Here is a 27,019-nt window from a genome sequence, read left to right as displayed (position 1 = left end):
TGCACCACCCTCGGCACCTTCATCACGTCAGCACGGCGCACGCTGCGGCGGCTGCATCTGCGCGCCTACCCGCGCCCCTTCCTCCGCAAGGCCCTCATGCGCTTCTATGGTCAGCATCGCCAACTGCTGCCGGGTACCATGACCTCACGCGGGCTCCTCAGCCTCCTGCCGCCCCCGGATCTGCCCCCTCCTCCGCCGGCGGCCCCGCCGCCGCCTCCCCCTCCGGCCCCCGCGCCACCAGTCGCCGCCGCCGTCGTCCTGCCGGCCCTGCCCGCACCACCGCTTCCCTTCCCTCCTGCTGGCCACGCGGCCTGGTACCACGGCGACAACAACATCGGCTCAGGCGACGACATGTCCATCTCCTCTGACAGCGGCAGCGATATGTCCATCTGTTAGCAGCAGCCCCAGATGTGACGCAGCAGCGTCAGCCTCAGCCAGCACGACAGCCGTGGAGCGGCGACCTGGGCGACGGTAGCGGCGGTACCGAGCGGTGCGGTGGCTTGTAGTAGGTGTTTGGGGGGTGGGGCGCCGGTCCCGGCTGCCCTGAACCGCTCTGCGGTGCGGGGACGGCCGTGCCGGTGTTCCCGTGCTGGGCTTCTGGTTTCCAGTTTTACGGTAGGGACACAGGTCGGTGCTAAGTTTGGGGCTTGGCGCGCGTGTGGGCTTTTTCCTTGTCGGTTCGGCGCGGGTCGGGTTCTTGGGTTTGCGTTAGGGGCGCTGGTTTTCGGGAGTGTGCTGTCCCGCCGGCCGTGTGTGGGGCGTGCGGTGCGTGATCGCCGGCTTCTCGGCCGTCTTGTGGGTTGTGTGTGCGCGTGTGAGTGCCTGTTTGCGGCGGGCGCGTGTTGGCTGCGTAGGCGGGCTCCTTGGCGGGCTTTTCGTCCTGGCTGTGTTTTGCCCTGTGTGTGTGCGCGTGTCCCCTCTCCGCGCTCCCGTGCCGCAGGGCTGCTGGTTTTAAGACGCCGCCTCCTGTATGTCTTGCCACCGGGGAGCTCTTCGTGAGCCCGGGCCCCATCCAGCCACGTACCCAAGTACCCACCTACGTACCAGCCCCAGCGCTGCCAGCCTCTGCAGCCACCCAGCGTCCCATGCCAGCTGTCCCGTGCCTCTCCCCAGCTGTCCCGTGCCTCTCCCCAGCTGTCCCACCCCAGCAGTCCCACATCCGCTGTCCCCTCCCAGCTGTCCCTTCCAGTAGTCCCTTCCAGTTGTCCCTTCCAGCTGTCCCACACCAACTGTCCCACCCCAGCTGTCCCTTCGGCTCCCTTCTCAAACGCAGCTTCAGCAAAATCTACAGCCTGCCCGACTCCCGGCGTGTGCGGCCTTCCGCCCGCCTTCCAAAACGCAACAGCCCCCGCCTCTCCTCGCCAGCCGCTCACAGCCGAAACTCTGCTTCTTTCTTTATCAGCCACAAACATCAGCCACAAACAATGCCTCGGAAACAACGCCTCGGAAACTTCCTCCCAACTAGTGCGCGGCCATAGCTCCCCTACCGAACGTCGCAGCACCTATCCACCATCAGCAACGCTTCCTCACCTCCGGTTGTGTTGTTGGCGTGTTGCACCGCATTCGGCCTGCCCGCCACAATTGTCGTACACATTCGGGCCCCTCTTCTGCTTTGCTTCGCCTTGTTCTTGCCCCTGTTTGTCACACTGTCGCCCGGCCATTGTTTTGCTGCACGCCGTTGCATTACGCTAGTGCTCGTCTACACAGCTCATCCGTGGACGCCGGTCGACTGCCTGCAGGTGCGCATCGGCTATGCTATCCGCGCGGTGTGGCGTCGCATTGAGTCTGTGTGGTGCTATCGCCTTGGCCGGGCGCCCGGAGCGTGAGGAATGCGCGTCAGCAAAACATCGACACAACCTGCCAGCTACCGTCGGTACAGTAACAGCGCGCGAACGACGCACCAATGCCTTGTCCCTTCTTGCTACGCATTTATGTGGGCACGGGTGGGAGCCACACACATCGGGACTACGCTTTCCTGCCCCTTGCCATGTTCCATCACGATGGCGACTGAAGCTGACTGAAGTCTGAGTATGATCTGGAGTGCCAGAGTCGTAACATACGTTGGACCACAGGTACTGCGGATGCTGGCGTGCGCACAACCTGACCGGGGCGGGCGGGGCGTGGCGGGGGCACCTCATCGGGGAAATTGAGTCTGGGGAAATGGGATCCAATGGACGCAAAATCGCTCGTTTTCGCCCGCGCAGCTTCTAAATACTTACGTATTCATGTAATATTAATAGCTGGGCCAACGCTCTATGAAATTGCGAGGGCGCGCGCGGAGTGCTCCCCGCGTGCCCGCAGCTCGGCCCCGCACCCTCGCCATCTGCCGAACCACCCCCCAGCAACAAAACCCGTCATACCGTCCTCCACCGCGCGATACAGACTCCACTATTAGTTATATGTGATCTGGGTGCCGGTGCAGGGGGGTTGGGGCTGTGCGTTGGCGTCGGACAGTTGGACGTCGCGAAGTCAGTTCAAGTTCGCCCTTGCGGCGAAACCGTTCAGTCTTACACGTTTTGCAAATATAATAATAACAGAGTCTCAGCTTCATAGGTCTCACGTTGAGGGGCTGCCAGCACGGCAGTATTTAGGACAGGTGCTCGCGCTCGCAGCTTACACGCCTACGGGCCCCCTGACAGGTACATAAGTGCTTGGATTGAAGCAATCTACGTATCTGATAATTATCTTGGACCAGCGCCAGCCTGTGCGATGAAATCGGCCTAATAGTTGTCTTTCTTAAGGCATCCGACTCCATTCTATGCGTTGGAGTGCGCGGAATATGGTTTGGCCTCAGTTACTTTCGTGATCGAGGTTCCCTGACTCGAGTCGGGTATCGGAACTTTGCCGCTTGGGCCTCTTCTACCTTGTGTACAGTAGCTTCGTGTAACTGATGGCTTAAATAACGGCTGCGCGCAGTCGGCGGGAGCCAACTTGGCAAGACCCCCCCTGTTCTGAAACGTATAGGTGCGCCGCGCCCCCTGCGGGGGCCGCTGCACGCCAACCCGGTCCGAGGTTTTTGTCTGCACTGCCCGGGTAATTGCTGCACGCCATGCCTGTTCCCACAGCCCACAGCTCACCAGTGATGATGGGGAGTTCCGCAAATCATCAACGCCTCTGCCGCTTGACCGCCTTCTCCCCCGCCTGCTGCTGCCTGAAGGCCTCCATGAACGCCGCCTGCCGCTGCCTGAACGCCGCCTTGGCTGCCGCCTTCTCCTCGGCCGATGTAGCATATGGTGCCTAGCGCCTCTGCCGACGCCGCCGCGGCTGTGCCGACAGTGCGGCCGGTCAGACCGGCGGGTCGAAGCTCGCCGGGCAACTGTGCCAACCACGCCTCACTGCCGGTGGCTGGTCTAGAGGACATTGGCAGTGCTGTGCTATGTAATAATTCCCTGAATCCGTTCACGCCCTGACGACCAACGGCAGTCCTAAACCCACCTCCTCGACATGACGGGATGCTGACGCATCCCCCCGTCTCTCCCTTTCTCCTTCCCATGCGTGGCTGGTCCAAGACAACGCGCGATATGAATCGTGGTTTGCCTTTAGGCCCGGGGATCTAGCGCCAGGCACGTAAGGCCCCACATTGGTGCGGCCCTCCACATACTAGGGGGCAACGCGGGCAGTTGAAAGGCTTTTCAAGCGTGTGCCGTCGCCACACCCTCATACTCCATAGTCAGGCATTTTAGGTACTTGGCTGCGATCTATGGAATTGAGACAGTTGCTATTAGCTTGCTTGCAATCTGAAGGCCGCGCGGTCTACCCCTCGCCTTCCTGGCCTTCGCACCCTTGCCAGTGAGGTCAAGACTGCATCACCTTAATAGTCTTCAACCTTTTGTATACAACTATCCAACACAGAGACAATAGGGAACCAATTGCGCTGCCGACACCAACTTCGCAGACATTATGTCTTTGAGCACCTTGGCCGCTGACGAGGTCGCTAAACAGGTTGTAAAGCTACTAGCTGCGTGCGAAGATGCTTTTGACGAGGAGTGGGAGAAGGTCTGGGACTATCTTGGCTCAGACTACCGCTGCGTGGGCGAGGGTTACGAGGAGGTCAAGACCCTGTTGAACGACGAGCACAAGGCTCTCCTGGGTGAGCGTTCAAAGGCGTGAGCGTGAATGCGCACCAACCGCCGCATGTCCCGTTCCGGCGGACTGCTGTCGTGTAACGCTGACGTGACTGGGGCCACACTTTCTCAACACGCCCTTACGACGCGCCCTGCCGTTGCAAATTGTTTGCCGTCTTCTGGGGTCTGGGAATCAGCTGCACCCTGCGGGACTTCACCAACCTGCCTTAACACTGTCCCATCGCACGCCCTTACGACGCGCTTCTATGCCTGCAGATAAGGTCCAGGAGACCGGTCAGGCTGAGGGGTGAGTGGCCGCCTGGCCGGGTTGACGGCTACGGAGTACGGCTTTCCCCTTGTTTACACGACCGGCTGCCCGCCTCCCCGCAACGGGAGGGTTCAGAGCGGGGCGTTCGCTTTCGAGAGTCTCGCTGGCTTGTCCCGTGCTTCAGCAGGCCCCTTAAGAACATCATGCTGCCCTATGGCACCCAAATGGTGGTAACGATCCAAAAACGGGGGTGACGATCCCCGGACAGGGGGTAACGATTGTTTCGGGCCCGCACGGCCTGGCACACCCAGGACGCAAGCCGAGCGGTGCTGTGGTCATCTATTAGCTACTTGTCATGCATACGCACATTGCGGACTGGGCGGAGTGCCTTTCGTCGCCGACAAGCGAACATGCCGACATTCTAGTCTACAAAGTGCGTATTGTAGTGACAGTTTGTGTTAAAACAGTCTACTATGTGAAGTCTTAAACTTATGTAGTCTTTGCGCTCGCGAACGAGGAAGTCTGGGGGCTGTAGGCCGACTGTGTGACATTGTGACAGGGACCCTTGGGCGTGGTAACGACCCTAAGCCAGGGGTAACGGGGCCTTCGCGAGGGGTAACAGGGTTCCTGCATGGGGTTCTCGCGGGCCTGACTTAACAAGCAGCATACAGCGGCCCCTGATACTACTATACATATACTGATATAGTCCCATACATATACTGATACACTGCACTTCATGCCGGTGCCGCTGCACTTCTGTTCCTCTCCCCCACTTTGCTCTCTCGCCCTCGCTACTTCTCTTTGTAAACAAAAATTATGCTAGCTCAAATGTCAGTAGAACAAGAGCTGGCGGCAGACGCTGCTTGGCTGGCTTGGGACGCGAGCCCTCACGCTGCTGACTGCTCGTTGACCGGCTTGGCGACGCTGCTCACACGTCAGCTGCAGCCAGCTATTACGTGAGAGAAACAACTATGCCTCAAAATCTATCAGCTGCGCTTCAAATGTCCGACCGAGAAGTCTCGGTCGCCGGCCTCAACAACGCCATTCAACATCGCGTTCTGTCAACATCACCCTCGCCCCGCACGCCATAGTCCGCAGGTTAGTCCACAGGTTGAATGACGATGGGATGCGTTGAACCTAGTGGAACCTAGCAAGCCAGTGTGCATGCTTTATCTTCTCGCGCCGTGTTAGGTTACCTGGTGGGAGCCCCCGCCTACAACTAGTGACTGTCTGCTGCCTCCCTTACTAGCGCTTGCTGTAAGGTGTTTTATGGCTCCCTTGCCACGCTGCCTTGTGACTCACATACCAGCTCCCCACACGCACACACCCTGCCCCGCCACAGCTTGCTGCCAACCCCTGTTGTCCCCTCTGGACTGTACGGTTGGCTGGACTGCCCCTACACCTCCAGCATTGTGCTCATCAACGGTGAGTGTCTGTGACACGTGTGGGCCCACACACATGCACATGTGCTCACAGACGCGCCTTGTGTGGTAGGCCCCGTGCACTGCCAAGCACTCAGTCCATGGCTGGCCTTGACATGCATTGGCACCTACCCACCTTGTGGCGGACGATTAACTGGGTGTGTCTATGTGTGTGCACGCGTGCATGCAGGCGCTGCCGGTGGAAGCAAAACTACAGGAGCCAGCGCGACACCAGCTGTCTGGCGCTAGAGATGGAGGTGGGCGTGGCGGCGCCAGTGCATAGTTTGGCATGGTAGCTGTGGTGGCGGCGGGCGTCAAGGTGGTGGGTCGGAGACGTTGTGCCCAGCAGACATGCAAGTGGTTGCTGCCAGTGGCTAGTTGCACGTTCACACGCAGACATGATATGACTTGGTGTATTGTTGCATGTACGTATGGACTTGCGGTAGTGTTGCATGAGCATCTGCACTTGTCGTGCTATCAAGCCTTGACAGATGGCTAGCATGTGGAGTAGCGGTAGGACTACATAGTTCTTACGTTAGTACTGATGTAGACCTTCAGCAAAGCACAAGGCTGCCATGTAAGGGGCCTCAAAGTGATGGTTACTGGTGTGCCTTGTAGACCGTGACGAGGCTGTTACCATGGCTGGTTAAGATGGTAAGCAGATCGTAGCGAGATCGTAACGATGCCGGAGGGGTAACGATCTACGACCTAGGTAACAGCGATCGTAACGATCATTTGGGTGCCATAGGGCTGTCTTCGAAGTGAAGGTTGGAGCGGACCCAACGGCTGGAGTCCCACGCGTGCCCGGATCCGTTCATCCCGCACCGCACTGTGCACACACACTACCGCGCTCCCACCCGCCCCAGACATGCCTCTCGACATGCAGGGCACGCTGGGCCAAGATCCTAAATGAGCAGCGCCAGACAGAGGTGAAGCAGAAGGGTGCCCACACCAGCGAGTGAGTACCGCAGTGCCGCAATTCGCGATCGTGCTTGGCGCCGGGCGAGGGGGCTGGCGGGCTGCATTAGTGCTTGGCCGGTGTGTCGTGTTCTGTTCCCCACCCCTGCACTACCGCAGCAGCAAAGCCCGTGGTTCCCTGCCCCGTGCCCGGTACATCACATTCATGGCACCGACACCACGCCGTACCACACCTGACGCCTCGCTTCCCAGCCAAGCCCCGACACCCTGACTGCACCCTACGCCTGCTGCCATGCCTAGTAACGCCACACCCCACACCTCACGCCGCCTCGCATACGCCGCCCCCTCCATACACACGTACGCAGGCGCTGCCAGTGCGGCGGCGACATCTACTTCATGGGCCGCTACAGCTCCGGGCCGCCCACCGGCAACGGCTGTTACGAGGCTGACGAGTACAAGTGCGCCGGCTGCCTGCGGGAATGGACCGGACACGTCAACACCAGGCACGACTGAGGAGGGACAGCTGGCCGCCGCGTCTACCGCGTCATTTGACTGCGCTGCTTGGAATGAAGGCCGGCGCCTGGCGTGATTGACGGCCGGCGGGGCGCGTGTGGTTTGGCACCCAGAGGTCAGTCTATATGGATGCGGATTATAATTGAAGGGACAGCCCGACAAGCGGGGGCACGCCGTACCCACGCCGTGAAGGGCCATCCGGTCTATATGGTACCGGATGTGCAAGCAAAGTAAGGTCATTTTCAAGAGTACATGGGGACAAGGGGTGTCAGCTTTGTACAGCTGGAAAATGGGCTGCGCCCCCGTACGCGCGAAACGTGAACACATTGCATACATTGCATACATCTTAAACGTATCCAGCGACAAGCGGGAATGTCTGAGCCATGGCATGCAAGCGCTCGGCAAACACCAACGCGACCCCGCAGCAGAGTCGCCTTACAGCTATCGCTCGCTACACCGACCTTCAGAGCTTGTTCCCCCTCGCCGCAGTCGACGGTCAAACTGTCACACACACCCTGCTTTGCCCCTGCTGCTGGACTCCCGGCCCCCCGTCATGCATCCCGCTGCCCATACACCAGCCGGGAGCGGCACACACAAATGAACGAAGTTCATTGGGGGGTCCGAGGGGGATCTCGCTAAGCACACCAGCGCTTCCTTAGGTAAACCCTAAGCCCGAGCGCTTCCTTGCCCGTTGCGAAGTTGCGCAGACTGGGACTCCCTAAGCACTGCAGCCCAACCACTTCACCTACGCCCGTCACCCGTCCTACAACACCACACCACGGCGCCACACGGGGGCGCTCACAACTCTGCCCCCGACGTGTGTCTCCCGTTCAACGCCACGCCCTCCACTGCCGCCGCTGCCATGCACTCCACTGCTGCAGCCTTCTAAACTGCTGACCTCGCCAGTCTCAGCCTCAGTCCAGCGTGCTCGCTCGCTCTCACCACCCCGTGCCGCAGTGCAATTCTGTTCCCCACGCTGCGGCTGCCCTCCCCGTGCGCACATGCGTACTCCTGCACCCCATGCCCTCATGCGCTGCAGCCACTGACGTGCGTGAGCTCGCGGCGGGGCCCTGCAGCAGTTGTTTGAAAAATGGGAACAGTGGGTGGTTGGCAGCACACCATCATCATGTGTGCGTGCGCGTCCAGTGACCGAGATACCCAGCAGCCGGCATACATGACACACATACACATGCACACACCCAAGCTGCCAACGACGCAGGAAGTGTAGGGCACGTGCGTGCATGCAGCCAGCAGCCAATGGGGTCTTGCTGCTGCTCCGCTAGCTAGCTAGCAGCCGCCGCACTACTGCACGGTACTCACAAGGCAGCCGCAGGGCGCTCCGCTCCAGGCTGTCCAGCCGGCCCTCCAGCGAGTCCTGCGCGTTACGTGTGCGCTGAGTTCGATTGGTTTGTGGTGGGTGTATGTCAGGGAGGGGTGGGAATGCTTGTGATTCTGGCAACTGGCTGGGTATGATTCCACGGATGCTGTGCGTGTGAAGGGGGGCTGGAGGCGGTCAGGTGCTGACGAGTGTGCAGACATGCAGCACATGCATGCGGGTGCGGCCTTCTCACTTGACATACACCACCCTGTCAAGGAGGCCCGAGCAGCCGCCATCCCCGGCCCCGTTCAGGTACGGGCCAAGCGACACGCAGAGACACACCATCAGCTCCAGCCTAAGCCTTGACGTGACAGCCCGGCATGACGGCCCACACAGGTGTTAGCAAGGCTCGGCAGCCCAGACACCGCAGGAGCAAGAGCACAAACGCACAACGGTGCACACGCTCCTAGCTTACGCACTGCCAGCTCTGTCAACAGCCTCACACATGTGCTGCCGCACTCACCAGCTTCTTGGACATGTCCTTCTACGGGAGGATGGCATGCCGTAGGTATTGTGGAGGCATGTGGAGGTTGGGGTAGGGGAAGGGGCGGCAAGGCTGAGGGCGTGCTAGCAGCTCTGCAGGCCATGCGGCATCTGCTCCGTCAAGGAGGCCTGAGCCGCCGCCATCCCCGGCCCCGTTCAGGTACGGGCCAAGCGACATGCAGAGACACACCATCATCCCCAGCCTAAGCCTTGACGTGACAGCCCGGCATGACGGCCCACATACGTGTCAGCAAGGCCCGGCAGCCCAGACACCGCAGGAGCAAGAGCACAAACGCACAACGGTGCACACGCTCCTAGCTTACGCACAGCCAGCTCTGTCAACAGCCTCACACATGTGCTGCCGCACTCACCAGCAACTTGGAAATGTCCTTGGTGGCGCTCTACGGGAGGATGGCATGCCGTAGGTAATGTGGAGGCATGTGGAGGTTGGGGTAGGGGAATGGGCGGCAAGGCTGAGGGCGTGCTAGCAGCTCCGCAGGCCATGCGGCATCTGCTCCGTCAAGGAGGCCTGAGCCGCCGCCATCCCCGGCCCCGTTCAGGTACGGGCCAAGCGACATGCAGAGACACACCATCATCCCCAGCCTAAGCCTTGACGTGACAGCCCGGCATGACGGCCCACATACGTGTCAGCAAGGCCCGGCAGCCCAGACAGAGCAGGAGCAAGATCACAAACGCACAACGGTGCACACGCTCCTAGCTTACGCACTGCCAGCAGTCCAGCACTGCTCTCAGCCTCACTCATTCATCCCTTTTCCCAGCCCACCCCAAGCACCTCGCGTATTACACATACACACCATTTGCTTGACGGTCAGCGCCACCCCTGCCGCCACCCCTGCCGCCACCCCTGCCGCCACCACCAGCATGAACCCGCCGGGTCGCCGGCGCCGACGGGCGCCCTGCTGGTTCTGGCTGTCAGGAGCAGCAGCAGCTGAGGCGGCGGAGGCGGGTGAGGGATTTGTGGAGCTTGGTCCACCGCTGGGAGTCATGCCCCTGCAGGGTGGGGGTGGGCGGGGTGGGGGCGTGCAGAGGCAAGCCCGTCAGTCGCGCAGTGCGCGCAGAGCGAGCGTGACGGCGCCGCACCCCCACGTCTAGCAGCAGCCGGCGCACACCCGCACTCTTAACAGACTCTACCCGGGCAGGAGCGAGCCACTACTGGGGCTCCACGGCGCGCGGGGCGCGTCCGTGTCTCGCGCCAGCGGTGTGTCCCGTGCGCCCGAGTCTCCGGACGCCCGCGATTCCGACATTGTGTAAATCCAAGAACAAGTATGCAAAATGAACCAGCAATGCCGCGTTCCCGCGCCGTGTGGCACTTGCCTGCCGCGCTGAGCGCCCTCCCTCCCTTTCTGAATCAAGTCCAAAGGCGCCTCCTCGGGGACCCGCGGGAGGGTCGCGCTGTTGGGCACTCGTTGCCGCCTTTGAGGCATGATTGCTGGTTATGCTGTCTGAAAGAATGCAATCAGCGGGTTCTCGCTAGGCGCTCCCACAGTCAGAACTGCGCTCTCGATCCACGTCGAAGTATGCTAATAAATACCATAACAAATACATAGTAATGAAAACACTCGGTTGGGTTGCGGTAGGGAGCGAAATTAACTCTGATTCCACGAGTCCCGGTTGGTCGGGGCCCATGGGCTTCAACCTGTCACCCAAATGCCCCAAACCCCACGCGCCCCTAAGGCTATCCTTTTATAGTCAGGCCCAACATTAGCGGTCCGACTTGCTGCACACACAGAGTTCGCGCTTTCAGCTATGAGCGCCAGGGACAACAGCTGGGGCCGGCCCAGGGCCAGCCAGGCACGATGCGCACGACAGGACTTCGCTCGCAGCGGGATATAAGTTGGGATGTGGTGACTGGGGACAGCGGGAATGGCGAAGGGGGCACCTGTGGGGAACACCCAGGGAGCGGGATTCGGCGTGGGGATTTGGCCAAGTGGCGCACCCCAGCGGAGTGTTGCGACTTCTGAACACACTGTAGGCAGCGGGGATGCCCATAGCTGGGGCAGCCTTGCACATGGGGCATAGAGCATGGGCTGCAGGTGGCGAGCCCAAGGCAGCCATGTTGTGCCTCTACAGCTTGATGGCAGGCTGCAGAGGTCGTGTCGCGTGTGTCGGCCCGGGTCGGAGGCAGGGCGGCAGGCCCAACCGCTATGCAGTACTATGGCTTGCCCCTTTCCCGTCCCCTTGACCGCCTTATTAGTCGAAGGTCCATAACACAGGAAGGCGTTAACCCAAGTAGTAGCGGGGTTGCGAGGGAAGGAGTCCACGAAGGAGAAGCAGGGAGGAAGGGGTGGGAGGGGGCGACGTCGCGGGGCACAAGTCATGCCGGGGGCGCTCTCGCGGAAGCGAGTGAAGCTCGTCGCAATTGAGGGACTTCATCCAGTTTGACCAGTTACATGGCTACAAGTTTTATTGTTATTGTGAACAGCATCACCAAATTCGTGATTCGTCCACGATAGTCGTCAAACCTTCACTAATCGCATAACCCTTGTGTGTATGGGGGTCCCGGGGGATTTCGGGGTCTGGCACTTTGTTTCCTTACCCCCCCCCCCCCTGCCTCACCACCACGTCTTTGGAGCGCACCAGCTCCTTCTTGGGCCGCCCATGTGCCAGCGCACTCACCGCGAACGCCCCGTCGTGCCTGTCCGAAATGGTTTCCTTTCTTGAGTTTGTGCGACTTGTCGTGATACCGTATGACCTGGTATGACCTTACCCCATTCTCCCCACATCAGGGGTTGGAACTCGCAAGTGAATGACCCTGTTGGGCCGGCGCTTTTGGGGCCATTCTGTAGTTCACGACAACACTGTCGCATGCCTATGTTGATCATGTCAAGCGCTGCTTGCTCCACGCATTGTGCCGAGTACTACCTTTGACACCGCTCCCACGCTTCTCTGCCCCGTCCGGGGCAGAATGCCACCCCTCCCCGGCCCCCCCACACACGCCCACATACGCACCCGTCCAGGTAAGTTCAGCGTGGCGTACGTGCCCCTTGCTCTAGCGGGCCCCTTGAATATGATGCTGTCTCCTAAGCGCAAGCGGCTAGAGTGTCTGGATCCATTCATCCTGTGTCATGCTGTGCAAACATACACCCGGTTGAGCTCTCACCCGCCCCAGCAGGCATGCCGCTCGACACTCAGGGCACGCTAATCCTAAACGAGCAGCGCCATGAACAGGCACGCACCCCCCACCAGCGAGTGAATATCGCAATATCAGGCGTTTATGCTCGAAATCAGGCGAGGGGCGGGGCAGTCTGCACAGGTGTGCATGTGCCTGGTGGTCAAGCCCGGTGTAGCCTTACGAGTGCTGCACTGCTGGCTGCTCCCGCCCAAGCTCTAACGCAGCGCGGCACATCCGCCGGGCCTAAGGGGGAGTAGTGGAGCCACCAGGCGGGTGTGGGCAATGGGTTGTCAAGTGTGTGGCGGAGATAAAGAAAGAAGTTCAACGGGCATGACGCTGATCTGTAGCGTCATTCACAGATGTCAAGCTTTGCCTGTGGCGTACGGAATGCGCGCAGCCACGAACTGCTTGAATGAGCTGACCCCCATCTGCAGGGTGTGTGATGGGACAGTGGTAAGGCAGATTGGTGAAGTCCCGTAGGGTGCAGCTGATTCCCAAACCCCAGCAGATGGCAAACAATTTGCGACGGCAGGGCAGGAGTGCGCAGCTAGTCGAACGCCAGAAGGATGTGCGATGGGACAGGGTCAAGGATGCGGCAAGATGATGCATAAACAGCGGTGGAGGTGGGGCACTGGTGTCGATGTTAGTGGGTTTGCGGCTGCGGAGTTTGCTGAATGGGCCCTACCCCGTGCTGGCCAAGATCCTTTGCAGGCCAGCATACCAGTAGGCAGAGCCACAGCCTTGTGGGGGGGCGGCGGCCCTGGTGATGGATGGGTGCATGCTCCCGACACCGCTGATGCAGCTCAGTGTCTGGCACGAGCTTGCGCCGCTACCGTACTTGCACGCTGGCCAAAACCTTTTCCCTGCAACCCGGCGCTGTGCCCTGTCCAGTATAATTGCCTTCAATCCATTCCATGCACTTTAAAGATTATTGCTACCGCATGCGACTTGGCCGCTTGCGGCGGCGGCTCTACCTTACTCCGTCCGTCCCGGAAGTCCTGCCCGTGCTGTCCTATCATACCACCGTAGAAGCCGCACACGCATGTCCCTAAGTACTAAGCACTCAAACTACCCACATGCAACAATGAAACTTGAACGAAACTTGGCGGCTGCACTTAAAGTCGCTTTGCCCGCCCCCGACGAAGACCTACAGTACCGTAGCAGCAGGTGACAATCTATGTCCGGGGATTCAACACCTAGCTAGGATTTGCATTGAAGACATGCAAGATGCTGCCACCGGTGCACCAATGCGGTAATTGCACTGAAACATTTGAGCAAAAGGCCAGATATCTGTGGTTGATGTAATCCAAGGCTCTGCGTAAACGGCACTCAGAATGCAACCCCAATCTACAATCAACTATCCAATAGTACGGTACTGCATAGCTCCCACCACCTCAACGTCTGCGCCTAGCCGCCTACCCCGCACGACCTAGCATGAGCAGCGCACCACACGTATGCACCGCCGCCACCCCTTGACATTCGGCCGCACATTCTCATCTCACTGCCGCTACTGCAGCCACGGGTGCGCAAGCGCCTGATCGGGTGTGAGCCGCTCGGCGGGGTCAACGGACATGAGCTGCTCAATAAAGTCCTTGAGTGCGGGCGGCGTGCGGTGAGGCAAGTCGCGCGCCCAGAGTGCATATTGCTGCAGGCCACCCGGCAGGCCGCGGAAGGCGGCAGCATGCGCCATCACCATCCCGATAGCCGCCATATCTGACTGAAGGCAGACCGGGTACTGGGACTTCCCGAGCCGAATCTTTTGCAGGACCTCGCCAGCAGCGAAGGCAGGTGTTCCGCCAGGGCATTGCAGCAGCCGGCCTGACTTGTCTGCCTTGGACGCAATGCCCATGTCGCAGACGCGGAAGACCTTGCTGCCGTCAGGCGCATGGTCCACGAGCACGTTAGCGGGCTTGATGTCGCAGTGCCAGTAGCCTCGAGCGTGCATGACCTTGACGACTTGCAGCAGGGCAATGGCGAGGGCGCGCAGCTCGGGCTCGCTCATTAGCGTGGCACCGGTGTACGGCAGGCGCTCATACTTGTCCTTGTTCTGGCCGGTGCGCATGGCTGTGGGAGGTGGGCCGTGGAAGATGCGCATCTGGTTGGCCCTCATCAGGTCATCCTGTAAGAGGTGATAACGTATGAAGTGGGCAAGCGTCGCTCGGGGTTAGTGCCGAAGGCTGGCCATTGTGCCGTACGAACGAGACACGCGGCAATGCAACAGCACGGCAACGAACACAGCCTGTCGCAAGGTGTTAGGTCCCCGCCCCTGGCCCCGCCTTTTCCTTTCAGACAGCCCCATACCCAAGCACCCAAGCGCTCCATACGTTGCCATCTACAGCCATCACACGGGAGCCTGCTGCATGCCCCCTGCCGCCCTTGTGCACAAAAGCAAGCCGCTCACCAGGTACTCGGCGAGGGTCCCGCCCGGCACGTAGGTCAGCAGCAACTCCACCGGCTCGGCCTCGATGGCTGGGCAAGATAGAGTACCCCAGGAGTTAGACGGCGAACGCGCAGCCCGCAGCAGCCCGCAGGCCCGCCACCTCCTGCTGCAGCAGCGCCGGAACGACATGTCCGTTCTTCTGAGGCAGCAGGGTCTTCCGTGCGGCTTTGATGGTGGTGCCGTTGGGAAGCGCGATGTCCACTTCCTGCGTGTAGCCGAAGGCGCCTTGCCCGAGGTCCCGAACGATGCTGCAGCACTTGAGGCCGCTGTGCTCCACGAACGCCTGGATGTCCTGCGGAACGTACGGAAGTGGAATGGAGGTGCAGTTGAGGCGTGGAAACAGAGGCCACCGGCCGGGGTGCATTCAACCAGCATGTTGTTCCCCAGTACTCAACGACGCCAGGCATGATGCATTTCGCTTCCGGCTCACCTGCTGGCTCATGTGTGCCCCTTGTGAAGCCGGCACTGCACCGCCGGCGGGCGAAGTAGCGGTGTGGTTGGAGGTGGGCGCAACAGGAGCGCTTGCACTGCTCGGGATACCAGCCGCCGCGACGTCCGAGCCAGCGGGGCCGCCGCCGTGTCGAGGGTAGTCTGCGTGGGCCGGCGCGCTTGCCGTCGCCTTCGGTACCTTCGGCACATCGGTAGCCGGCTCCTGTAGGATTATTATGGGCAGACATGGAAAGGGCGCGCTCAGGCGGACTGAACATCCATGGAACCGCAATGCAGGCATAAGCCGGGTGTTTTGTTGTTGCGAACGGCGAGCCGCCGTGCGGAAACATAGCCATGTAACAGAAATGGAAATGGCAGCATCCTCCCCATCCGAATAATGCCTCCAAGGCTCTCACCTCCTGGTTCACGGGAGCGGGTTGTGCGTCGATCACAGAAGCAACAGGCACGGTGGCGGCGGCGGCCGAGACGTGCTCATCCGTGATGGTGGAAGCAGAGCCTTCCGCGCTGCCGCTCAAGCTGCTGCCCTCCGCTGATGAGCAGCTGGCAACGCTGCTGCTGTTGTTGTTGCTGCTGCTGCAACTGGCGCAAGCGGCAGCCGTGTTGGCCGTCAGGTGCAGGCTGTCGCATGCAGCCCAACCACTCCACCTACGCCCGTCACCCGTCCTACAACACCACACCACGGCGCCACACGGGGGCGCTCACAACTCTGCCCCCGACGTGTGTCTCCCGTTCAACGCCACGCCCTCCACTGCCGCCGCTGCCATGCACTCCACTGCTGCAGCCTTCTAAACTGCTGACCTCGCCAGTCTCAGCCTCAGTCCAGCGTGCTCGCTCGCTCTCACCACCCCGTGCCGCAGTGCAATTCTGTTCCCCACGCTGCGGCTGCCCTCCCCGTGCGCACATGCGTACTCCTGCACCCCATGCCCTCATGCGCTGCAGCCACTGACGTGCGTGAGCTCGCGGCGGGGCCCTGCAGCAGTTGTTTGACAAGGGGTGTCAGCTTTGTACAGCTGGAAAATGGGCTGAGCCCCTGATAGAGCAAGGGATGTGATGATGGGCACCGGCGACAGGAACAGCACCCTTGCAAGCCCATCCAGCGGGACTGGCCACTATGCCAACGCCGTGCCGAGGCACCGACATGCCCTGTCCCCGCCACGCCACGCCACCTTACCCACGCCACTTCACGGTCCATGATATCCCAAATGCACCTCACCCACATCCCACCCAAGCACCGCAAACGGCTAGCCGGGCTCGGGCGCGGGATCCCGGGCCGCGACACATTTAAGGCTCGGGGACGCATGGTTTGGCTGTTGCAAACAATTTCGACATTCTTGCCCCAAGACGCTTGTCGTCGACATGTTTTGATACATGGATGTAAGATATTTAGGGGCCGAGACCTATACTCGCGGACTGAAGAAAGTCAAGATGTCCATGGACTCGCGAGGTCGCTTCTCGCTCCGGCCGAGTTTTCCCTGCCGCCTATTTTTCTACAATAGGGAATAGCAATTAATAATACGTGGCGCTCCCGGTTTGTGCCAGTTTGGCACTTTTTGTCGACGCAGGCAGGCAGGCTCAGGGGGCTCAGCCCAAAAAATGGGAACAGTGGGTGGTTGGCAGCACACCATCATGTGTGCGTGCGCGTCCAGTGACCGAGATACCCAGCAGCCGGCATACATGACACACATACACATGCACACACCCAAGCTGCCAACGACGCAGGAAGTGTAGGGCACGTGCGTGCATGCAGCCAGCAGCCAATGGAATCTTGCTGCTGCTCCGCTAGCTAGCTAGCAGCCGCCGCACTACTGCACGGTACTCACAAGGCAGCCGCAGGGCGCTCCGCTCCAGGCTGTCCAGCCGGCCCTTGATGGTGGCCTGGTCCTGGCTCAGCGAGTCCTGCGCGTTACGTGTGCGCTGAGTTCGATTGGTTTGTGGTGGGTGTATGTCAGGGAGGGGTGGGAATGCTTGTGATTCTGGCAACTGGCTTGGTATGATTCCACGGATGCTGTGCGTGTGAAGGGGGGCTGGAGGCGGTCAGGTGCTGACGAGAGCGCAGACATGCAGCACATGCATGCGGGTGCGGCCTTCTCACTTGACATACACCACCCTGTCAAGGAGGCCCGAGCAGCCGCCATCCCCGGCCCCGTTCAGGTACGGGCCAAGCGACATGCAGAGACACACCATCATCCCCAGCCTAAGCCTTGACGTGACAGCCCGGCATGACGGCCCACACAGGTGTTAGCAAGGCTCGGCAGCCCAGACACCGCAGGAGCAAGAGCACAAACGCACAACGGTGCACACGCTCCTAGCTTACGCACTGTCAGCTCTGTCAACAGCCTCACACATGTGCTGCCGCACTCACCAGCTTCTTGGACATGTCCTTGATGGCGCTCTACGGGAGGATGGCATGCCGTAGGTATTGTGGAGGCATGTGGAGGTTGGGGTAGGGGAAGGGGCGGCAAGGCTGAGGGCGTGCTAGCAGCTCCGCAGGCCATGCGGCATCTGCTCCGTCAAGGAGGCCTGAGCCGCCGCCATCCCCGGCCCCGTTCAGGTACGGGCCAAGCGACATGCAGAGACACACCATCATCCCCAGCCTAAGCCTTGACGTGACAGCCCGGCATGACGGCCCACATACGTGTCAGCAAGGCCCGGCAGCCCAGACACCGCAGGAGCAAGAGCGCAAACGCACAACGGTGCACACGCTCCTAGCTTACGCACAGCCAGCTCTGTCAACAGCCTCACACATGTGCTGCCGCACTCACCAGCAACTTGGAAATGTCCTTGGTGGCGCTCTACGGGAGGATGGCATGCCGTAGGTAATGTGGAGGCATGTGGAGGTTGGGGTAGGGGAATGGGCGGCAAGGCTGAGGGCGTGCTAGCAGCTCCGCAGGCCATGCGGCATCTGGTCCGTCAAGGAGGCCTGAGCCGCCGCCATCCCCGGCCCCGTTCAGGTACGGGCCAAGCGACATGCAGAGACACACCATCATCCCCAGCCTAAGCCTTGACGTGACAGCCCGGCATGACGGCCCACATACGTGTCAGCAAGGCCCGGCAGCCCAGACACCGCAGGAGCAAGAGCGCAAACGCACAACGGTGCACACGCTCCTAGCTTACGCACAGCCAGCTCTGTCAACAGCCTCACACATGTGCTGCCGCACTCACCAGCAACTTGGAAATGTCCTTGGTGGCGCTCTACGGGAGGATGGCATGCCGTAGGTAATGTGGAGGCATGTGGAGGTTGGGGTAGGGGAATGGGCGGCAAGGCTGAGGGCGTGCTAGCAGCTCCGCAGGCCATGCGGCATCTGGTCCGTCAAGGAGGCCTGAGCCGCCGCCATCCCCGGCCCCGTTCAGGTACGGGCCAAGCGACATGCAGAGACACACCATCATCCCCAGCCTAAGCCTTGACGTGACAGCCCGGCATGACGGCCCACATACGTGTCAGCAAGGCCCGGCAGCCCAGACAGAGCAGGAGCAAGAGCACAAACGCACAACGGTGCACACGCTCCTAGCTTACGCACTGCCAGCAGTCCAGCACTGCTCTCAGCCTCACTCATTCATCCCTTTTCCCAGCCCACCCCAAGCACCTCGCGTATTACACATACACACCATTTGCTTGACGGTCAGCGCCACCCCTGCCGCCACCCCTGCCGCCACCCCTGCCGCCACCCCTGCCGCCACCACCAGCATGAACCCGCCGGGTCGCCGGCGCCGACGGGCGCCCTGCTGGTTCTGGCTGTCAGGAGCAGCAGCAGCTGAGGCGGCGGAGGCGGGTGAGGGATTTGTGGAGCTTGGTCCACCGCTGGGAGTCATGCCCCTGCAGGGTGGGGGTGGGCGGGGTGGGGGCGTGCAGAGGCAAGCCCGTCAGTCGCGCAGTGCGCGCAGAGCGAGCGTGACGGCGCCGCACCCCCACGTCTAGCAGCAGCCGGCGCACACCCGCACTCTTAACAGACTCTACCCGGGCAGGAGCGAGCCACTACTGGGGCTCCACGGCGCGCGGGGCGCGTCCGTGTCTCGCGCCAGCGGTGTGTCCCGTGCGCCCGAGTCTCCGGACGCCCGCGATTCCGACATTGTGTAAATCCAAGAACAAGCATGCAAAATGAACCAGCAATGCCGCGTTCCCGCGCCGTGTGGCACTTGCCTGCCGCGCTGAGCGCCCTCCCTCCCTTTCTGAATCAAGTCCAAAGGCGCCTCCTCGGGGACCCGCGGGAGGGTCGCGCTGTTGGGCACTCGTTGCCGCCTTTGAGGCATGATTGCTGGTTATGCTGTCTGAAAGAATGCAATCAGCGGGTTCTCGCTAGGCGCTCCCACAGTCAGAACTGCGCTCTCGATCCACGTCGAAGTATGCTAATAAATACCATAACAAATACATAGTAATGAAAACACTCGGTTGGGTTGCGGTAGGGAGCGAAATTAACTCGGATTCCACGAGTCCCGGTCGGTCGGGGCCCATGGGCTTCAACCTGTCACCCAAATGCCCCAAACCCCACGCGCCCCTAAGGCTATCCTTTTATAGTCAGGCCCAACATTATCGGTCCGACTTGCTGCACACACAGAGTTCGCGCTTTCAGCTATGAGCGCCAGGGACAGCAGCTGGGGCCGGCCCAAACAAGCGGGTCCCACTCGCGCACGGCCCTACGGGCCGGTCGTGTCCCCAGCCCAATACCTTTCCTATAGCATCTTATACCACACATAAGGTCATTAGAGTAACCCGGGGGCATTGAATCGAGCCGGGGCCGACCTCGAACATCTAAATGTCGCGTTCGCCAGGACACGCCATACCAGGCCAGACAGTAGCCTAACTACACCTACGCATATATCTGTGTTGACGGCAATCGATAAACAACGCCTATGTAGGATGTTGGCTTCGGTCAATTTCGCGACTTGAGCCTCGACGAGCACGTTTTAGCCTGCTGTCAAGCGCTATTGCTCCAACAGATTGCATGTAACATATATATTAAGTGGCGGAGTCTGTATCCCGCTCTGCATTTTTCTCGGGGCGACGTCTCCTGGCCTCCTCGGCGTGCGGGTTTGGCATCTTCAAGCATCAGTAAGCCATAGGCGCGGCGTGGCGGCTTCCTTGAAGGACAATCTACCAAGGGGTTTTGGTGCCATCCCGTGGGCGCCTTCCTGGGGACACGCTTTTTCCTGGAGTGGGACCCGCTTGGGCCCAGGGCCAGCCAGGCACGATGCGCACGACAGGACTTCACCAGGGGGGGTTAGAAAGCTCAGGTTCTTACCCCATGCTCAAGATTACAGAGCTTTAGGAGAGCATCATGCACGTACTTTTAGGTGTTTAAGGGGTTGTGTGCTGAGGAAGTTCTGGGCCGCCAAAGTTGGGGGGTCGGTCCTCTTCCCTGTGGGTCCGTCGGGTTTCGGGAGCCCATCGTGGCCGATTTCGGGAAGCGCCCCACAAGCAGAACTAGGGGCCAAACGCAGCAGTACGAGGCTCATATGTGCATGCTACGACGTAATAAGCACAAACAAAGCATGGGAGGGCGAAAGTTGCGCGTTGCGCGTTCGGGTGTGGACATGTCGGGACATGTTTCCACGTTTAACACATGCGCACTGACACAGCTGGGCTCTGAAGCGCTGGCGCGCATGAGTTCACGTCCGACAAGGCTGCCGATGCACATTGTCCATTCAACACGCGGCAAACCAGCGCGGGGTGGGCTGGGTCGAGGGGATTACCATGGAGAGGATCCCGCCCGTGACCGAAGTCTCAGAATAGGACCGCTGATGGCACGAAGTGGTAGTCCTCGTCAAGAGGAGTCGATTGACACCACTTTGGTATAAAATGGAGGAGTTTTTACCCCTGAACAACAAGGTTTTGTCCGTGGGGGGGTCGGTCGTCCCCTCAAGGGGGGTCCCGGGGGATTTCGGGGTCTGGCACTTTGTTTCCTTTACCCCCCCCCCCCCTGCCTCACCACCACGTCTTTGGAGTGCACCAGCTCCTTCTTGGGCCGCCCATGTGCCAGCGCATTCACCGCGAACGCCCCGTCGTGCCTGTCCGAAATGGTTTCCTTTCTTGAGTTTGTGCGACTTGTCGTGATACCGTATGACCTGGTATGACCTTACCCCATTCTCCCCACATCAGGGGTTGGAACTCGCAAGTGACTGACCCTGTTGGGCCGGCGCTTTTGGGGCCATTCTGTAGTTCACGACACGACTATCGCATGCCTATGTTGATCATGTCAAGCGCTGCTTGCTCCACGCATTGTGCCGAGTACTACCTTTGACACTGCTCCCGCGCTTCTCTGCCCCGTCCGGGGCAGAATACCACCCCTCCCCGCCCCCCCCCCACACACGCCCACATACGCACCCGTCCAGGTAAGTTCAGCGTGGCGTACGTGCCCCTTGCTCTAGCGGGCCCCTTGAATATGATGCTGTCTCCTAAGCGCAAGCGGCTAGAGTGTCTGGATCCATTCATCCTGTGTCATGCTGTGCAAACATACACCCGGTTGAGCTCTCACCCGCCCCAGCAGGCATGCCGCTCGACACGCAGGGCACGCTAATCCTAAACGAGCAGCGCCATGAACAGGCACGCACCCCCCACCAGCGAGTGAATATCGCAATATCAGGCGTTTATGCTCGAAATCAGGCGAGGGGCGGGGCAGTCTGCACAGGTGTGCATGTGCCTGGTGGTCAAGCCCGGTGTAGCCTTACGAGTGCTGCACTGCTGGCTGCTCCCGCCCAAGCTCTAACGCAGCGCGGCACATCCGCCGGGCCTAAGGGGGAGTAGTGGAGCCACCAGGCGGGTGTGGGCAATGGGTTGTCAAGTGTGTGGCGGAGATAAAGAAAGAAGTTCAACGGGCATGACGCTGATCTGTAGCGTCATTCACAGATGTCAAGCTTTGCCTGTGGCGTACGGAATGCGCGCAGCCACGAACAGCTTGAATGAGCCGACCCCCATCTGCAGGGTGTGTGATGGGACAGTGGTAAGGCAGATTGGTGAAGTCCCGTAGGGTGCAGCTGATTCCCAAACCCCAGCAGATGGCAAACAATTTGCGACGGCAGGGCAGGAGTGCGCAGCTAGTCGAACGCCAGAAGGATGTGCGATGGGACAGGGTCAAGGATGCGGCAAGATGATGCATAAACAGGGGTGGAGGTGGGGCACTGGTGTGTTAGTGGGTTTGCGGCTGCGGAGGTTGCTGAATGGGCCCTACCCCGTGCTGGCCAAGATCCTTTGCAGGCCAGCATACCAGTAGGCAGAGCCACAGCCTTGTGGGGGGGGCGGCGGCCCTGGTGATGGATGGGCCGCCGCCCCCCCACTATTTTTGGGCTGAGCCCCCTGAGCGAAGCGATCCAGGGGGGGCGAAGCCCCCCAGGATTGCCCCTGTCCGTGCCTGCCTGCCTGCCTGCCAGCCTGCGTCGACAAAAAGTACCATACTGGCACAAACCGCGAGCGCCACGTATTTTTAATTGCTATTCTCTATTGTAGAAACATAGGCGGCAGGGAAAACTCGGCCGGAGCGAGAAGCGACCTCGCGAGTCCATGGACATCTTGACTTTCTTCAGTCCGCGAGTATAGCTCTCGGGCCCTGAATATCTTACATCCATGTATCAAAACATGTCGACGACAAGCGTCTTGGGGCAAGAATGTCGAAAGTTTGTGCAACAGCCGAACCATGCGTGCCAATCCCGCCTTAATTATGTCGCGACCCCGGATCACGCGCCCGAGCCCCACCAGCCGTTTGTGGTGCTTGTGAGGGATTTGGAATGAGGTATCACGGGCTCATGTGTGGAGTGGCGTGGACAGGGCGTGGCGGTGCCTTTGGTATGCCCCTTTGCCAGTCCCGCTGGGCTTGCAAGGGTGCTGTTTATGTCGCCGGTACCCATCGTCACATCCCTTGCTCTAGGGGCTCAGCCCATTTTCCAGCTGTACAAAGCTGACACCCCTTGTTGGGACTGTATTGTGTTGCTCGGGCGCTGCGGGAGAACATGGCTATGGCAATGATGGGGTCCCCTCCTGACACGGCTGATGACTGTTTCTCCCGTGCTGACCTTTGGCTGGTGCAGCCGCCTGCTGGGCTGGCGCCGCCGGTGTGGGATGTAGTGTGTTTGGCTGCGCTGTCTGCCCTTGACTCGGGCCGGCAGCAGGTGATTATGAATGGCTTGCGTGTGCGTCGGGCTCTGACGTCTGCGGAAGTCATGCGCATCAGTGTGTCCGTTATTGCTGACTTCTGGGGCCGGCTGCAATCGTATGTCAGCCTCGGCCTCCGCCCGAAAGCCTGGGCTGCGGTGCCTCCGCACCATCCGTTCCTCTCGCGGGGTGCGGGTGACTGTGTGCTGCTAGTGTTGCCTGATGATGTGGGCTCCCCGCCCCCCTCGCCTTAATTTGCTCGTGGGTGGTGGGTGCAGTGTGCCTCTGGTGTGTGCGCTGTGGGTGTGGGGCGTCGACGTGGGCGTCGCCGGACTACGTGCCCGGTGTACCTGCGTTGACACCTCGCCGGTTTGATTGCGCCTCGTGCGCTAGTGCGGTTTGCTGTACGTTGGTGGGGCTTTGGCGGGCTTTGGCTTAGCTTCGACTCGCTGTGCAGCTGCCGAGACACGCTTTACGCGAAGACCTGTTGCCCGGTTGTGGAAGGTCGGTAGCCAACTGGGGGGAGGGTGGTTTCCCTTCGGGACGGAGATGGTCCCTCTTGACCTGGGTGCTGGGCACCCTTGCTTGGTCGGACTGTCCCTTCTTTGTAACATCGCAACCATACCAGTAGGCAGAGCCACAGCCTTGTGGGGGGGCGGCGGCCCTGGTGATGGATGGGTGCATGCTCCTGACACCGCTGATGCAGCTCAGTGTCTGGCACGAGCTTGCGCCGCTACCGTACTTGCACGCTGGCAAAAACCTTTTCCCTGCAACCCGGCGCTGTGCCCTGTCCAGTATAATTGCCTTCAATCCATTCCATGCACTTTAAAGATTATTGCTACCGCATGCGACTTGGCCGCTTGCGGCGGCGGCTCTACCTTACTCCGTCCGTCCCGGAAGTCCTGCCCGTGCTGTCCTATCACACCACCCTAGAAGCCGCACGCGCATGTCCTTAAATACTCAGCACTCAACCTACCCGCATGCAACCATGAAACTTGAAATGGCGGCGGCACTTAAAGTCACTTTGCCCGCCCCCGACGAAGACCTACAGTACCGTAGTAGCAGGTGACAATCTATGTCGGGGGATTCAACACCTAGCTAGGATTTGCATTGAAGACATGCAAGATGCTTCAACCGGTGCACCAATGCGGTAATTGCACTGAAACATTTGAGCAAAAGGCCAGATATCTGTGGTTGATGTGATCCAAGGCTCTGCGTAAACGGCACTCAGAATGCAACCCCAATCTACAATCAACTATCCAATAGTACGGTACTGCATAGCTCCCACCGTCTCAACGTCTGCGCCTAGCCGCCTACGCCGCACGACCTAGCATGAGCAGCGCACCACACGCATGCACCGCCGCCACCCCTTGCCATTCGGCCGCACATTCTCATCTCACTGCCGCTACTGCAGCCACGGGTGCGCAAGCGCCTGATCGGGTGTGAGCCGCTCGGCGGGGTCAACGGACATGAGCTGCTCGATAAAGTCCTTGAGTGCGGGCGGCGTGCGGTGAGGCAAGTCGCGCGCCCAGAGGGCGTACTGCTGCAGGCCACCCGGCAGGCCGTGGAAGGCGGCAGCATGCGCCATCACCATCCCGATAGCCGCCATATCCGACTGAAGGCAGACCGGGTACTGGGACTTCCCGAGCCGAATCTTTTGCAGGACCTCGCCAGCAGCGAAGGCAGGTGTTCCGCCAGGGCATTGCAGCAGCCGGCCTGACTTGTCTGCCTTGGACGCAATGCCCATGTCGCAGACGCGGAAGACCTTGCTGCCGTCAGGCGCATGGTCCACGAGCACGTTAGCGGGCTTGATGTCGCAGTGCCCGTAGCCTCGAGCGTGCATGACCTTGACGACTTGCAGCAGGGCAATGGCAAGTGCGCGCAGCTCGGGCTCGCTCATTAGCGTGGCACCGGTGTACGGCAGGCGCTCGTACTTGTCCTTGTTCTGGCCGGTGCGCTTGGCTGTGGGAGGTGGGCCGTGGAAGATGCGCATCTGGTTGGCCCTCATCAGGTCATCCTGTAAGGGGTGATACCGTATGAAGTGGGCAAGCGTCGCTCGGGGTTAGTGCCGAAGGCTGGCCATTGTGCCGTACGAACGAGACACGCGGCAATGCAACAGCACGGCAACGAACAAACCAAGGCAGCCTGTCGCAAGGTGTTAGATCCTCGCCCCTGGCCCTGCCTTTCCCTTTCAGACAGCCCCATACCCAAGCACCCAAGCGCTCCATACATTGCCATCTACAGCCATCGCACGGGAGCCTGCTGCATGCCGCTCACCAGGTACTCGGCGAGGGTCCCGCCTGGCACGTAGGTAAGCAGTAACTCCACCGGCTCGGTCTCGGTGGCTGGGCAAGAGTACCCCAGGAGTTGAATGGCGAACGCGCAGCCGGCGGCAGCCCGCAGGCCCGCCACCTCCTGCTGTAGCAGCGCCGGAACGACATGTCCGTTCTTCTGAGGCAGCAGGGTCTTCCGTGCGGCTTTGATGGTGGTGCCGTTGGGAAGCGCGATGTCCACTTCCTGCGTGTAGCCGAAGGCGCCTTGCCCGAGGTCCCGAACGACCCTGCAGCACTTGAGGCCGCTGTGCTCCACGAACGCCTGGATGTCCTGCGGGCCGTAGGGAAGTGGAATGGAGGTGCAGTTGAGGCGTGGAAACAGAGGCCACCGGCCGGGGTGCATTCAACCAGCATGCTGTTCCCCAGTACTCAACGACGCCAGGCATGATGCATTTCGCTTCCGGCTCACCTGCTGGCTCATGTGTGCCCCTTGTGAAGCCGGCACTGCACCGCCGGCGGGCGAAGTAGCGGTGTGGTTGGAGGTGGGCGCAGCAGGAGCGCTTGCACTGCTCGGGATACCAGCCGCCGCGACGTCCGAGCCAGCGGGGCCGCCGCCGTGTCGAGGGTAGTCTGCGTGGGCCGGCGCGCTTGCCGTCGCCTTCGGCACATCGGTAGCCGGCTCCTGTAGGATTATTATGGGCAGACATGGAAAGGGCGCGCTCAGGCGGACTGAACATCCATGGAACGCAATGCGGGCATAAGCCGGGTGTTTTGTTGTTGCGAACGGCGAGCCGTGTGGAGACATAGCCATGTAACAGAAATGGAAATGGCAGCATCAGCCCCATCCGAATAATGCCTCCAAGGCTCTCACCTCCTGGTCCACGGGAGCGGGTTGTGCGTTGATCACAGAAGCAACAGGCACGGTGGCGGCGGCGGCCGAGACGTGCTCATCCGTGATGGTGGAAGCAGAGCCTTCCGCGCTGCCGCTCAAGCTGCTGCCCTCCGCTGATGAGCAGCTGGCATCGCTGCTGCTGTTGTTGTTGCTGCTGCTGCAACTGGCGCAAGCGGCAGCCGTGTTGGCCGTCAGGTGCAGGCTGTCGCATGGCGGAACCTGCGGGGAAGGCACGAACGGGCGTGCAGGACGGTTAACCGCGGCTGCCACGTCACCTAACGATACCGGTCATGAACCCACGCGATTCGACCCATAGCACATCAGCTTGATGCAGCAGAGGCTCTTGAGGCCTCCTGTGCGAGCCTCACCGCCGGCGCGTCGTCCAACTCCGGTGCCAGTTCGATGCAAGCCGGTTCCGCTTCTTTGGCTTCCTCGCGCTCTTCATTGCAGGGTTTGGCGTTTATGGACAGCCTTGGAGCACGACGCATGGCGCGTAGGCCATGACGGGCAACCCCGAACGCAATTGCAGCTGCACTCGCGAGGAGAGCGCCCCGCACAGCCGAGCTCTTTGACAACATTCTAAATGATTGTGGCATTATGGTAGTTCCAAATGATCCCGAACGACTTAGTTTGACGAAAGAAGCGACAATCCGACCGCGTTGACCGGCGGCAGCAATACTATTGAAATACCAATTGCTGTAGGTAC

At 60.6% G+C, this 27,019-nt stretch overlaps 6 protein-coding genes across 6 annotated transcripts; 2 read left to right on the top strand and 4 right to left on the bottom strand.

Annotated features, from left to right (window-relative positions):
* The first annotated feature begins 3,705 nt into the window (after positions 1–3,705).
* On the top strand, positions 3,706–4,991 carry CHLRE_10g460950v5 (uncharacterized protein). Its single transcript, XM_043067151.1, has 2 exons — positions 3,706–4,090; positions 4,341–4,991. The coding sequence occupies exons 1-2, from the start codon at positions 3,901–3,903 to the stop codon at positions 4,373–4,375; spliced, it is 225 nt and encodes a 74-aa protein (XP_042920548.1). The 5' UTR covers positions 3,706–3,900; the 3' UTR covers positions 4,376–4,991.
* A 1,414-nt stretch (positions 4,992–6,405) lies between these two features.
* CHLRE_10g460901v5 (uncharacterized protein) lies at positions 6,406–7,423 on the top strand. The gene is made up of 3 exons (XM_043067150.1): positions 6,406–6,446; positions 6,640–6,711; positions 7,037–7,423. Exons 1-3 carry the CDS (start codon positions 6,436–6,438, stop codon positions 7,182–7,184), a joined length of 231 nt encoding a protein of 76 aa, XP_042920547.1. The 5' UTR covers positions 6,406–6,435; the 3' UTR covers positions 7,185–7,423.
* A 184-nt stretch (positions 7,424–7,607) lies between these two features.
* CHLRE_10g460850v5 (uncharacterized protein) lies at positions 7,608–10,625 on the bottom strand. The gene is made up of 6 exons (XM_043067149.1): positions 10,381–10,625; positions 9,861–10,056; positions 9,417–9,446; positions 9,026–9,046; positions 8,505–8,559; positions 7,608–8,254 (listed from the first exon to the last, which is right to left on the bottom strand). Exons 1-6 carry the CDS (start codon positions 10,488–10,490, stop codon positions 8,211–8,213), a joined length of 456 nt encoding a protein of 151 aa, XP_042920546.1. The 5' UTR covers positions 10,491–10,625; the 3' UTR covers positions 7,608–8,210.
* An 815-nt stretch (positions 10,626–11,440) lies between these two features.
* On the bottom strand, positions 11,441–15,725 carry CHLRE_10g460800v5 (uncharacterized protein). The gene is made up of 5 exons (XM_001698355.2): positions 15,464–15,725; positions 15,049–15,270; positions 14,580–14,910; positions 13,017–14,297; positions 11,441–12,421 (listed from the first exon to the last, which is right to left on the bottom strand). Exons 3-4 carry the CDS (start codon positions 14,745–14,747, stop codon positions 13,686–13,688), a joined length of 780 nt encoding a protein of 259 aa, XP_001698407.2. The 5' UTR covers positions 14,748–14,910; positions 15,049–15,270; positions 15,464–15,725; the 3' UTR covers positions 11,441–12,421; positions 13,017–13,685.
* Positions 15,726–15,773: 48 nt separating this feature from the next.
* CHLRE_10g460750v5 (uncharacterized protein) lies at positions 15,774–20,015 on the bottom strand. The gene is made up of 7 exons (XM_043067148.1): positions 19,207–20,015; positions 18,675–18,882; positions 18,231–18,260; positions 17,831–17,860; positions 17,431–17,460; positions 16,889–16,964; positions 15,774–16,038 (listed from the first exon to the last, which is right to left on the bottom strand). The coding sequence occupies exons 1-7, from the start codon at positions 19,314–19,316 to the stop codon at positions 15,995–15,997; spliced, it is 528 nt and encodes a 175-aa protein (XP_042920545.1). The 5' UTR covers positions 19,317–20,015; the 3' UTR covers positions 15,774–15,994.
* Positions 20,016–23,810: 3,795 nt separating this feature from the next.
* On the bottom strand, positions 23,811–26,992 carry CHLRE_10g460700v5 (uncharacterized protein). Its single transcript, XM_043067147.1, has 5 exons — positions 26,682–26,992; positions 26,293–26,532; positions 25,891–26,103; positions 25,426–25,752; positions 23,811–25,165 (listed from the first exon to the last, which is right to left on the bottom strand). Exons 1-5 carry the CDS (start codon positions 26,799–26,801, stop codon positions 24,554–24,556), a joined length of 1,512 nt encoding a protein of 503 aa, XP_042920544.1. The 5' UTR covers positions 26,802–26,992; the 3' UTR covers positions 23,811–24,553.
* Between the last annotated feature and the right edge of the window lie 27 nt (positions 26,993–27,019).

This window comes from Chlamydomonas reinhardtii, chromosome 10, assembly GCF_000002595.2.
Source record: "Chlamydomonas reinhardtii strain CC-503 cw92 mt+ chromosome 10, whole genome shotgun sequence".
Classification (NCBI taxonomy): domain Eukaryota; kingdom Viridiplantae; phylum Chlorophyta; class Chlorophyceae; order Chlamydomonadales; family Chlamydomonadaceae; genus Chlamydomonas; species Chlamydomonas reinhardtii.
The sequence above is the reverse complement of the archived record's forward strand: the minus strand, read 5'-3'. Positions and strand labels throughout refer to the sequence as shown.

Excerpts from the sequence above, each read along its gene's own strand:
- CHLRE_10g460950v5 (XM_043067151.1), top strand. The coding sequence starts at position 3,901 with ATGTCTTTGAGCACCTTGGCCGCTGACGAGGTCGCTAAACAGGTTGTA. Across the intron at positions 4,091-4,340 it reads CGAGCACAAGGCTCTCCTGG|ATAAGGTCCAGGAGACCGGT; the intron begins GTGAGCGTTCAA and ends CTATGCCTGCAG.
- CHLRE_10g460901v5 (XM_043067150.1), top strand. Across the intron at positions 6,712-7,036 it reads AAGGGTGCCCACACCAGCGA|GCGCTGCCAGTGCGGCGGCG; the intron begins GTGAGTACCGCA and ends ACACGTACGCAG.
- CHLRE_10g460850v5 (XM_043067149.1), bottom strand. The coding sequence starts at position 10,490 with ATGCCTCAAAGGCGGCAACGAGTGCCCAACAGCGCGACCCTCCCGCGG. Across the intron at positions 10,057-10,380 it reads GAGGGCGCTCAGCGCGGCAG|GGGCATGACTCCCAGCGGTG; the intron begins GCAAGTGCCACA and ends CCCACCCTGCAG. Across the intron at positions 9,447-9,860 it reads CGCTGACCGTCAAGCAAATG|AGCGCCACCAAGGACATTTC; the intron begins GTGTGTATGTGT and ends ATCCTCCCGTAG.
- CHLRE_10g460800v5 (XM_001698355.2), bottom strand. The coding sequence starts at position 14,747 with ATGTCGTTCCGGCGCTGCTGCAGCAGGAGGTGGCGGGCCTGCGGGCTG. Across the intron at positions 14,298-14,579 it reads GGACCCTCGCCGAGTACCTG|GATGACCTGATGAGGGCCAA; the intron begins GTGAGCGGCTTG and ends CACCTCTTACAG.
- CHLRE_10g460750v5 (XM_043067148.1), bottom strand. The coding sequence starts at position 19,316 with ATGCCTCAAAGGCGGCAACGAGTGCCCAACAGCGCGACCCTCCCGCGG. Across the intron at positions 18,261-18,674 it reads CGCTGACCGTCAAGCAAATG|AGCGCCACCAAGGACATTTC; the intron begins GTGTGTATGTGT and ends ATCCTCCCGTAG. Across the intron at positions 17,861-18,230 it reads AGGACATTTCCAAGTTGCTG|AGCGCCACCAAGGACATTTC; the intron begins GTGAGTGCGGCA and ends ATCCTCCCGTAG.
- CHLRE_10g460700v5 (XM_043067147.1), bottom strand. The coding sequence starts at position 26,801 with ATGCGTCGTGCTCCAAGGCTGTCCATAAACGCCAAACCCTGCAATGAA. Across the intron at positions 26,104-26,292 it reads CCGCTCCCGTGGACCAGGAG|GAGCCGGCTACCGATGTGCC; the intron begins GTGAGAGCCTTG and ends ATAATCCTACAG. Across the intron at positions 25,166-25,425 it reads GGACCCTCGCCGAGTACCTG|GATGACCTGATGAGGGCCAA; the intron begins GTGAGCGGCATG and ends CACCCCTTACAG.